This window comes from Acipenser ruthenus, unplaced genomic scaffold (genome assembly GCF_902713425.1).
Source record: "Acipenser ruthenus unplaced genomic scaffold, fAciRut3.2 maternal haplotype, whole genome shotgun sequence".
Taxonomy (NCBI): Eukaryota; Metazoa; Chordata; class Actinopteri; order Acipenseriformes; family Acipenseridae; genus Acipenser; species Acipenser ruthenus.
The window spans coordinates 47,612-60,000 of record NW_026708338.1 but is presented as its reverse complement, the minus strand read 5'-3'; the positions used below and the strand labels follow the sequence as shown (position 1 = coordinate 60,000).

Genomic DNA, 12,389 nt, shown 5'->3' with positions numbered 1-12,389 from the left:
GTTTGAAGCCAAGTGGCAGCCATCTTGCTAGAGTAACATCTTCAAAACTGTGAAAGGCAGTTTGAAGCCAAGTGGCTGCCATCTTGCTAGAGTAACATCTTCAAAACTGTGAAAGGCAGTGTGAAGCCAAGTGGCAGCCATCTTGCTAGAGTAAAGTCTTAGATTGTGAAAGGGAACTTGAAGCCTCACGGCAGCCATCTTGGTAGAGTCTCTAACCGCCTTCCTTGTTGTCCAATGGCAGTACCTGATTGACTGCAAGAAGATCCCGTCTCTTCCTGTGGTGAGCCTCACTCTGGGAGGGAAGCAGTTCAACCTGACTGGAGAGGATTACGTGCTGAAGGTAACAGGACTACAGCTCCCAGCAGCCCTCACTCTCAGGTGTAATCTAGATGCATGCTGGGAGCTGTAGTTTTTGAAATTAACTCCCCTCAATGAAGTCTAGTATTATTATTAATATTGAAATGATCAGGAGCCAGGAGTTTGAGCAGGGTTAGAAACTCACACTAGCCCTGCTGCTGCTGCTGCACCCAGTTCTGGGGTTCAGAGCTTAATGAAGTCTATTATTATTATTATTATTATTATTATTATTATTATTATTATTATTTATTTCTTAGCAGACGCCCTTATCCAGGGCGACTTACAATTGTTTCAAGATATCACATTATTTTTACATACAATTCCCCATTTATACAGTTGGGTTTTTACTGGAGCAATCTAGGTAAAGTACCTTGCTCAAGGGTACAGCAGCAGCGTCCCCCACCTGGGATTGAACCCACGACCCTCCGGGCAAGAGTCCAGAGCCCTGACCACTACTCCACACTGCTGCCTCAATATTATTATTGAAATGATCAGGATGCAGGTTTTACTCACTGTGTTCCAGTCCTGGTTTCACTGGGAGTTTAATAATCAGACACACCCTGAGCTTGTTAGCTAGACACACTGGGGGCTGATCAAGCTGGTAGCAGTAAAACCTGGACTGGATCACACTGCTGTGCGATAGGAGTCTGATTCCCATCCCTTGTTTTCCCCACAGGAATCTCAGGCCGGAATCTCAATCTGCCTCAGCGGGTTTCTGGGATTGGACATTCCGCCCCCTGCAGGGCCGCTGTGGATTCTGGGAGACGTTTTCATTGGTCGTTATTACAGTGTGTTCGACCGAGAGAGAGATCGAGTGGGGTTCGCCCCAGCAGTGTGAGCAAGCGACCGCCTTTCAAACCCATCCTCTCACCTCTTATTAGCTTTATTAACAGGATCACTGGCCCCTCCCTTTAAAGGAGCGCTGACCATCTTTAAAATCCATTCTCTCACCTCTTATTAGCTTTATTAACAGGATCACTGGCCCCTCCCTTTAAAGGAGCGCTGACCATCTTTAAAATCCATTCTCTCACCTCTTATTAGCTTTATTAACAGGATCACTGGCCCCTCCCTTTAAAGGAGCGCTGACCATCTTTAAAATCCATTCTCTCACCTCTTATTAGCTTTATTAACAGGATCACTGGCCCCTCCCTTTAAAGGAGCGCTGACCATCTTTAAAATCCATTCTCTCACCTCTTATTAGCTTTATTAACAGGATCACCGACCCCTCCCTTTAAAGGAGCGCTGACCATCTTTAAAATCCATTCTGTCACCTCTTATTAGCTTTATTAACAGGATCACTGGCCCCTCCCTTTAAAGGAGCGCTGACCATCTTTAAAATCCATTCTCTCACCTCTTATTAGCTTTATTAACAGGATCACTGACCCCTCCCTTTAAAGGAGCGCTGACCATCTTTAAAATCCATTCTCTCGCCTGTTTTTTTTATTAAATGGAGTATTATTATTATGCAAATGATGAGAACAAATTAATAAGATGTTTTTTATATATAATATCATTTTCAATAAGCATACATGCTTTGTAATAAAACTATAAATTAAGAATATTAAGAATTATATTGTAGCGTCAAACTGAACGGGATTGTGAGGCCCTGTCTGTCTGTCTGTCTGTTTGTCTGTCTGTCTGTCTGTCTGTCTGTGTGTCTGTTTGTCTGTCTGTCTGTTTGTGTGTCTGTCTGTGTGTCTATGTGTGTCTCTCTGTGTCTCTGTGTCTGTCTGGGTGTCTGTCTGTGTTTCTCTGTCTGTCTGTGTCTCTCTGTGTGTCTGTCTGTGTCTCTGTGTGTCTACCTGTGTGTCTGTTTGTCTGTGTCTGTGTCTCTCTGTGTCTGTTTGTCTGTGTCTCTCTGTGTCTGTCTATCTGTCTGTGTCTCTGTGTCTGTCTGTCTGTGTCTCTCTGTGTGTCTGTCTCTGTGTGTGTCTGTCTGTGTCTCTCTGTGTGTCTGTCTGTGTGTCTGTCTGTGTCTCTCTGTGTGTCTGTCTCTGTGTGTGTTTGTCTGTGTCTTTTTGTGTCTGTTTGTCTGTGTCTCTCTGCGTCTCTCTGTCTGTCTGCAGCTTAACCCCAAAAACTAATACATAAATAAATACAATTACTACCATTTTATAAAGTATAAATATTTCAAAATGATATTGAATGCATCTGCTTTGTATCGGGAAAGCCATGATGATACTTGCTTATTACTAAATAAAATGCTTTGATTTGGAGAAATCTTTTGTTGTTTTTTTATTAATTCTGTCTGTACTCCTCAGATTCAAACCCAGGCCTCCAGAGGAAGGGGAAAGAAACCCAGAAATGAGAGGCTGGTGAATGAACCCGCTGTCTCGATACAGCTAGGACTACAGCTCCCAGCATGCCTCTGCACCCGCGGCCATGGCGAGGCATGCTGGGAGCTGTAGTTCTTTATAAAGCGATACTCACTCGCATGGGTCGGGGTCTATATAGAGGGTTTGGAATTCAACATGTTAACAAGGGAACATTATTCAGCAGCTTTCATTGGACTCTATGAAGCTGAGGGAGTTCATTCTATATAGAGGGTGTGGAATTCAATATGTTAACAAGGGAACATTATTCAGCAGCTTTCACTGGACTCTATGAAGCTGAGGGAGTTCATTCTATATAGAGGGGGTGGAATTCAATATGTTAACAAGGGAACATTATTCAGCAGCTTTCATTGGACTCTATGAAGCTGAGGGAGTTCATTCTATATAGAGGGGGTGGAATTCAATATGTTAACAAGGGAACATTATTCAGCAGCTTTCATTGGACTCTATGAAGCTGAGGGAGTTCATTCTATATAGAGGGGGTGGAATTCAATATGTTAACAAGGGAACATTATTCAGCAGCTTTCATTGGACTCTATGAAGCTGAGGGAGTTCATTTTATACAGAGGGGGTGGAATTCAATATGTTAACAAGGGAACATTATTCAGCAGCTTTCATTGGACTCTATGAAGATGAGGGAGTTCATTCTATATAGAGGGAGTGGAATTCAATATGTTAACAAGGGAACATTATTCAGCAGCTTTCATTGGACTCTATGAAGCTGAGGGAGTTCATTCTATATAGAGGGTGTGGAATTCAATATGTTAACAAGGGAACATTATTCAGCAGCTTTCATTGGACTCTATGAAGTTGAGGGAGTTCATTCTATATAGAGGGGGTGGAATTCAATATGTTAACAAGGGAACATTATTCAGCAGCTTTCATTGGACTCTATGAAGCTGAGGGAGTTCATTCTATATAGAGGGTGTGGAATTCAATATGTTAACAAGGGAACATTATTCAGCAGCTTTCATTGGACTCTATGAAGCTGATTCAGATCTAAATAAACACCACCACCTTCCATTTAACTCAAGAATTGTATGTTTTATTGAAATTAGATCAATTTTCACAGGAGGCAAATGTGTTTGTTTTTATGTAATTCAAAAATTGAATATCTTTATTGAAAAACTTTGTAACATCCCTAAAATGATAGGCCTTATCAACCAAGATTTAAGTCGGTCCAAGTCACAATTGTGATAGATGAACATTTCCTTCAGTGGAAGAATTCATGGGCCCAAATACAGTTCAGGTAATGGTGTAGGGGTGAATTGTAACCCAGGGAGCCCTTACTAAACCTCATGTTCCAGCAAGAAACACAACTAAGAGCGAGCAATTATGTCAATTAAGTAGAGATCAGGGATGAGGGCAGCAGTGTGGAGTAGTGGTTAGGGCTCTGGACTCTTGACCGGAGGGTCGTGGGTTCAATCCCAGGTGGGGGGACACTGCTGCTGTACCCTTGAGCAAGGTACTTTACCTAGATTGCTCCAGTAAAAACCCAACTGTATAAATGGGGAACTGTATGTAAAAAATAATGTGATATCTTGTAACAATTGTAAGTCGCCCTGGATAAGGGCGTCTGCTAAGAAATTAATAATAACGCAGGTATGGATCATACAGGTGTATATCGGCGTTTTCTGCGCTAAAATCATTTTGCGCATTTACGGGCAAGCGCAGTAACACTCTGGCTGGTGTTCCACAAAATAACACGACACCCGAGACGCGTGCAACTCGGACAACATTCGCCAGCAGTTTAAACTTCCGCTGATGGGTGAAAGTAAATATATATATATATATATATATATATATATATATATATATATATATATATATATATATATATATATATATGTGTGTGTGTGTGTGAATTCCAGTTTTAAAATAGCTAATCCGGCCGTTTCGCTTTCGGATTTTAGGATGTGTGTGCAGAATTGAGAGGTGCATCAGTAAACCGTTCAGCTCGCGCTGTCGCAATATTAGAATTAGGAAGAGGGACAAGAGTGTTGTTTCCAGATCTAAATCGATTCAGTCCCATCAGCCAATCCACTTCTAGCAGTAATCCGACTGCGACAGTTTAATATTTAAAAATGTGAAAATTGCCCCAGGGTTTCATAAAAAGAGGCATTTTGCTACCGGTAGCAAATTCTGGTGGGTAGGCGTATTGTGACAGTACACCTGCACCGGCTTTGCTTGGAGAGAGAGGGGTAAGCGAAATATCTAGAGGACGAGAGTCGGGGTGATAATCACATTACATTTCTAGCGGTCCTATTCCACACACATAATATCGTGTGACACAGTTATTGAAAACAGCGCGATAATATTAGTGCCAAAAATGCGTCCCTTTTCTTCAGTCGCGAAAATTGCGTAACAAAAGGCGCACAAACAATTTCGGATTTGCAGCATGACTTTTAAAACAGACCTTTACTGGGGAGGTTTGCTTGGTCTTGAACTGCCTGTGGTCGGATTCACGATCTCTGAATGAGTTTCTGCAGCTCGGATGAACAGCCCGACTTTCACTTTCGGAGGATAAGGACGGGCGGAGTCTTTTTCACCTTCTTGCAAGTCAAGCGGTTTAACTGGAAACGAGCAACAGGGCTCTTTGGGTTTGTCAAATACCAAAGTACGATCAAACTTATATTTATACCGCAGTCACAGTGAGTGCATCACCGCGCAGGAACAGCAATGGCGTATTCAACACAGCGCTACAGAAAAGGGTATGGAAACGAGTTAAATCTGCGTGCCGAGTTTCGGGTTTGAGAGAGGTTCTGCTTCATCTGACCCGATGTGTGTTTGGGGTTTTTTTCTTTGCAGTCTCCCCCCACCCCCCCAGGAAAGGCGTATGGAACGAGATCCAAAACTTAATCGACGAGATTTGTAAGAACCCGGACCTGTGCATTGCTGTCAAAGACACTGGGAGGACGGTGCTGGTTACCGCAGCATTTGGCGTAGCTGGTCTGGTGTTTGGCCCAGTAGGAGCTGTCGCTGGTAAGTAGACCAGAATTATTCTGGGTATTGTCTACCGCCCCCCCCCCCACAAATTATATCATTTTCACTGTGAGAAGGATCTGCTCTGCCATAGTTATTGTATTGTATTGTGAATCGCTCCAGCCCTGGCTATAGGACTACAGCTCCCAGCATGCCTCTGCACCCGCGGCCATGGCGAGGCATGCTGGGAGCTGTAGTTCTTTATGCTGCGGTCTCCTATCACAAGCGATACAGACCTCTATTACGACACATCGTGTAAAGAAAGCATCGCGATTCATCGAGACACAGTGAATCGCTCCAGCCCTGGCTATAGGACTACAGCTCCCAGCATGCCTCTGCACCCGCGGCCGTGGCGAGGCATGCTGGGAGCTGTAGTTTTTTTTTTTTAACTCAGCGCTGTAATTCCGAGCTGTTCACTTTGTAAACCTCGCTTGCTGTTGTTTCTGTACCAGGGGGTGCAGTCGGCAGCGTTATCGGTTCAAACCTGAGGAGAGGGATGCCGGCGCAAGAGGTTTGGAATAACATGACCCAGGCTGAGTGAAGCTGCGTGAAGCAATCTACAGAGTCCTGGAAGAAATTGGTTATTCGTTTTCGGACGTCCCTGATGAGCTCATCAAATGGGTCAACAAGGATGAAAAACGTTCGAACGCAGTCAAAGAACAATCAGAGCATTTCTTTTGATGTCTTTGCTTGTCAGTTCTAAACTGTAGACTTCCTTTGTGATTTGAACCCAATTAAATCCTACACTTCTGGACTTGACTCTTAATAAAAAAAATAAGAATTTGACCAACTAATTTAACCTGTCTTTATTTAATTGCACACACATACACACACAAACAATTATAGATATATACACTTGGTCGTGCCTCCCCCCCCCCCCAAGCCCCCCCCAAGCCCCCCCCAGAAATAATAATTATATATATTCTTAAATCATTCTTGTTGTTTTTGTTGTTCATACTATAGTTGATGTTGAATTACAGTTGCAAGATGTTTAAGTAGCATGTTAATATACCCCCCCCCCCCCCCCCACACACACTTCTACAAAGGATCCGGCGCCCTTGCACCTGCATATAGATAAGCAAGATGAACTGATCTCAGCAACCATTCTGTGACTCAGACGGATGACCTTTGCATGCACATATGCGCAAACCACAAAAAAACGGTCTCTTGAATCCTGACATGAAACTCTGCACATCCGCGCTTCACACCCCTGCATATAGATAAGCAACAGGAACGCTATTATTTTTAGCAGAAAAAAACAACTCCATATATGGCAAAGCTTTACTTAAACGTTTGGCTGTTTCTAACTGTCAGGAATGCTTAGGGTAGAAAACGGAAACCAGAATAGAGGGCTAAACTGCACGAATACGTGCAGGAATTAACACACACTGACAGTATTTAACGTTTTGTGTATCTGCTACAGCCCGTTGATGGTGTTTATAATATATATATATATATATGGCCTCCTCTCGTTTGCAAACTTTCTTATGCTCTTAAATATGCACAATTGTACGTTTAGTGGGGAGATCGGGGACAGTTGTAACATTTTTTTAAAAACCTTTCTCTCCATTACGCACAGAGCGCTTGAAATCTAAGGTGTTCGATGTTACAACGGACCCCACGACCAGGGTCATTTCTAACGGGGGTGGGGGTGGGGGGGGGTCAGATCTAACATTCTGTGAAGAATAATTAAATAAACAACAACACCTCAATTCAAAAATGGAATATCATAATTGAAAAATAAAAATGTTCACATAAGGCTTTTTTTTTTGTCCGACTTTTAAAACTTTGTAACATCCCTAAAATGATAGGCCTTATCAAGCAAGATTTAAGTCGACCCGAGTCACAATTGTGATAGATGAACATTTCCTTCAGTGGAAGAATTCATGAGCCCAAATACAGTTCAGGTAATGGTGTATGGGGTCAATTGTAACACGTAGATCACACAGGTATAGATCACACAGATGACGAAAATAACGCGATCCAGACGTATATTAGCGGTACTATTCCACGCACATCATATCGTGTGACACAATTATTGAAAACAGCGCGATAATATTAATGCCAAAAATGCGTCCCTTTTTTTCAGTCGCGAAAATTGCGTAACAAAAGGCGCACAAACAATTTCGGATTTGCAGCATGACTTTTAAAACAGACCTTTACTGGGGAGGTTTGCTTGGTCTTGAACTGCCTGTGGTCGGATTCACGGTCTCTGAATGAGTTTCTGCAGCTCGGATGAACAGCCCGACTTTCACTTTCGGAGGATAAGGACGGGCGTAGTCTTTTTCACCTTCTTGCAAGTCAAGCGGTTTAACTGGAAACGAGCAACAGGGCTCTTTGGGTTTGTCAAATACCAAAGTACGATCAAACTTATATATATACCGCAGTCACAGTGAGTGCATCACCGCGCAAGAACAGCAATGGCGTATTCAACACAGCGCTACAGAAAAGGGTATGGAAACGAGTTAAATCTGCGTGCCGAGTTTCGGGTTTGAGAAAGTGTAGAAAGATGCCATGCACCTGTAGGGAATCAAGTATTAATTGCAGCTAATTAACTGGCGATTGATGACCAAATAAAAGCAGATTCCCTGCAGTTGTGCGGCTTAAGCGTTTCTTTCTGGGTCCGTGTGTTTTTCGTTGGATGAAGCTGGGACCGGACGTGTGGGTTCCCCTCCATTATTAGGGCTACATTTTGGCGTAGTCGGCAGGATAGGGCATTGGACTGGGTCTAATCAGTTGGGTGATGTGCTTAGAAAAAAAGAAAACGGACCCCAGAAAGTGTTGCTGTAAATAAATGAGGAAACATGGCTCTTGGTAAGTAAGGCTCGGGTAATGTAAAGAATAATTGAGGAAAAAAGAAAGCTAATTTTATTTAAATGGGATTGTAGTAATTCGGATTATAACTGTATGCTTGGTAGTTTCTATGTTCACTCTGGTTGGGTCGTGCCGCTCCCTGTAGCAGGTGTTGCTTGCGCTGGAGAAGCCCCTCGAGTACCGTGGATTGAAGAGCTCCCCGAGTGGTGGTGTGTGCCTTAAGGGCAAGGCTGAGTGTGGGGTCTAGACCTTGAGGGCAAAGAGAGGGGTGGGTGAGGCTGAGAAGCAGGGGCAAGATGACCTCTCCCCTAGATGCTCACACCGGTCAGCAACGCCTATAGACAGCAGAAAGAGGGTGTTGAAGGTACAGGGCTATAATGGTCAGGGTGTGTTCTGGTGGCCATATAGGCCCACACCCCCTATGCCTGGAGAACGCAGAGGCACCACACCCTAGGTCCATCTGAAATGGACCCACCAAGGAGCTGAAGAAGGCGGAGAGGGTGAGCCGTGAAGCAGGCATGCTCCAAAGCAGACTACAGGTGAGTGGGGCGCATACAATACAATAGCAGAAGAGAGTTTTTAAAGGAGAAGGCAGGCATGCTGGACACAGAAGGCGCAAGTTTTAAATGTAATAAAATAAAGGGAGTCCTTGCTGGACAAGAATTGTGTTGTATATTCCTCTCGTTACGGACCAGTAAGTTTTATGGGGGAGGGGGAGGGGGGGGGAGGGGGAGGGGGGGGAGGGGGGGGGGGGGGGGGGGAGGGGGGGTTGCAGTGTCTTGTGTTTAGGTCCAACTTCTGAATCCTGTGATGGAGGTCCCGAGACAGCAAGGTCCCCCAACAGCTGCTGCTTCGCCCCAGAAGAGAACCTGGAAATCCTCGAACCTGGACTTGGGGAAGAGTTGATAAAATAATTGGTTTTAGTAACCCAAGTGTATGGAGAATTGTGTTTTTTTTCTATTTTGAAAACGTGAGGACCCTTTTTAAACCAGGGGTGAATGTAGCAGGGCGCTGCTTTGTGTTCTCGTTTTAATTCGGCTACTTTCATTTTTAGAACGCCCCCTTATCTTTCGGTTCTTTCCCCGCGCCAATCAAAGAATGGTTTATTTTTTGTTTTGTATAAAAAAAAATACAAAGATTGGTTTTATTGCTCACAAAATAAAACACATTTTGTGTGGAGTAGTGGTGAGGGCTCTGGACTCTTGACCGGAGGGTCGTGGGTTCAATCCCAGGTGGGGGACACTGCTGCTGTACCCTTGAGCAAGGTACTTTACCTAGATTGCTCCAGTAAAAACCCAACTGTATAAATGGGGAATTGTATGTAAAAATAATGTGATATCTTGTAACAATTGCAAGTCGCCCTGGATAAGGGCGTCTGCTAAGAAATAAATAATAATAGTAGAGATTACATAATACATAAATCCAATAGTCCCGGCGTCTGTAGCAGCAGCGCCCAGGAATTCTAAATATAAAATATGAAAACACACAAAAACAGAAAAAAACACTCAAATGAAAACAGTGCAGCACATGAAACAAGTCAAATACACAGTGCATCAAATCATAACGGCACAAACAAGTCATCAATACTAATCGTGCACCTAAAAATTAATAAAATTAAACCACACGCTAGTGATCCCGGTCTCCCAAGCACTGCACAGCAAAGAAAATCAAGATTCTAATAATTACTAGCTCGATACAAAGATAGACAACCATACAAAAATAAATGAAAGGACACGGCTTCCCGGATGCTTTCCATACAAGCCACTCCACTGTGAGGCTGTGTGGTCCAGTGGTTAAAGAAAAGGGCTTGTAACCAGGAGGTCCCCGGTTCAAATCCCACCTCAGCCACTGACTCATTGTGTGACCCTGAGCAAGTCACTTTATGACAAAATACAATTCAATAATACAGCAGATAATAGTGATAGTTACATCAGGATATGATTAAATAGTGATAGTTACATCAGGATGTGATTAAAAGGCGTCTGCTAAATAAACTAATAACTATAGTGGCCGAAGTCTATTATTACCACAACTGTAAGTCAAAAACACTAGCAAACACAGCCATTAGTATTTAGTTTTAAACCAGAACCCGATAATGGGTTTGCCAACGGGAAACAAGGTCCAATCTACAATACCGAAATTCCAAAAAAAGGAAAACCCTAAAAAACAAAAAGGATACAAAAGAACATCACAAAACAACAAAACATCGAACTGGCGCGGGGAAAGAACCGAAAGACAAGGGGGCGTTCTAAAAATGAAAGTAGCCGAATTAAAACGAGAACACAAAGCAGCGACCTGCTACATTCACCCCTGGTTTAAAAAGGGTCCTCACGTTTTCAAAATAGAAAAAAAACACAATTCTCCATACACTTGGGTTACTAAAACCAATTATTTTATCAACTCTTCCCCAAGTCCAGGTTCGAGGATTTCCAGGTTCTCTTCTGGGGCGAAGCAGCAGCTGTTGGGGGACCTTGCTGTCTCGGGACCTCCATCACAGGATTCAGAAGTTGGACCTAAACACAAGACACTGCAACCCCCTCCCCCCCCCCATAACACTTACTGGTCCGTAACGAGAGGAATATACAACACAATTCTTGTCCAGCAAGGACTCCCTTTATTTTATTACATTTAAAACTTGCGCCTTCTGTGTCCAGCATGCCTGCCTTCTCCTTTAAAAACTCTCTTCTGCTATTGTATTGTATGCGCCCCACTCACCTGTAGTCTGCTTTGGAGCATGCCTGCTTCACGGCTCACCCTCTCCACCTTCTTCAGCTCCTTGGTGGGTCCATTTCAGATGGACCTAGGGTGTGGTGCCTCTGCGTTCTCCAGGCATAGGGGGTGTGGGCCTATATGGCCACCAGAACACACCCTGACCATTATAGCCCTGTACCTTCAACACCCTCTTTCTGCTGTCTATAGGCGTTGCTGACCGGTGTGAGCATCTAGGGGAGAGGTCATCTTGCCCCTGCTTCTCAGCCTCACCCACGCCTCTCTTTGCCCTCAAGGTCTAGACCCCACACTCAGCCTTGCCCTTAAGGCACGCACCACCACTCGGGGAGCTCTTCAATCCACGGTACTCGAGGGGCTTCTCCAGCGCAAGCAACACCTGCTACAGGGAGCGGCACGACCCAACCAGAGTGAACATAAAAACTACCAAGCATACAGTTATAATCCGAATTACTACAATCCCATTTAAATAAAATTAGCTTTTTTTTCTTCAATTATTCTTTACATTACCCGAGCCTTACTTACCAAGAGCCATGTTCCCTCATTTATTTACAGCAACACTTTCTGGGGTCCGTTTTCTTTTTTTCTAAGCACATCACCCAACTGATTAGACCCAGTCCAATGCCCTATCCTGCCGACTACGCCAAAATGTAGCCCTAATAATGGAGGGGAACCCACACGTCCGGTCCCAGCTTCATCCAACGAAAAACACACGGACCCAGAAAGAAACGCTTATGCCGCACAACTGCAGGGAATCGGCTTTTATTTGGTCATCAATCGCCAGTTAATTAGCTGCAATTAATACTCGATTCCCTACAGGTGCATGGCATCTCTGCTCCCACCCGCTACAAAAGGTTCTGCTTCATCTGACCCGATGTGTGTTTTTTCTTTGCAGAAACCCCCCCAGCAAAGGCGTATGGAACGAGATCCAAAACTTAATCAACGAGATTTGTAAAAACCCGGACCTGTGCATTGCTGTCAAAGACACTGGGAGGACGGTGCTGTTTATCGCAGCAGGATGCGGTATAGGTCTGCTCTTTGGCCCAGTAGGAGCTGTCGTTGGTAAGTAGACCAGAACTATTCTGGGTATGGTCTACTGCCCCCCCCCCCACAAATTATATAATTTTCACTGTGAGAAGGATCTGCTGTGCCATAGTTATTGTATTGTGAATCACT

The 12,389-nt window shown here is 43.9% G+C and overlaps 1 protein-coding gene across 1 annotated transcript in view; it reads left to right on the top strand.

Moving 5' to 3' along the window:
* LOC131731654 (cathepsin D-like) overlaps positions 1–2,577 on the top strand; it is a 10,572-nt gene extending 7,995 nt beyond the window's left edge. Inside the window, exons 7-8 of the mRNA XM_059020903.1 lie at positions 242–340; positions 1,034–2,577. Of these exons, the coding sequence (XP_058876886.1) occupies positions 242–340; positions 1,034–1,195 (261 nt within the window). The 3' untranslated portion in view covers positions 1,196–2,577. The remainder of the gene's footprint in view (positions 1–241; positions 341–1,033) is intronic.
* Positions 2,578–12,389: the final 9,812 nt, after the last annotated feature.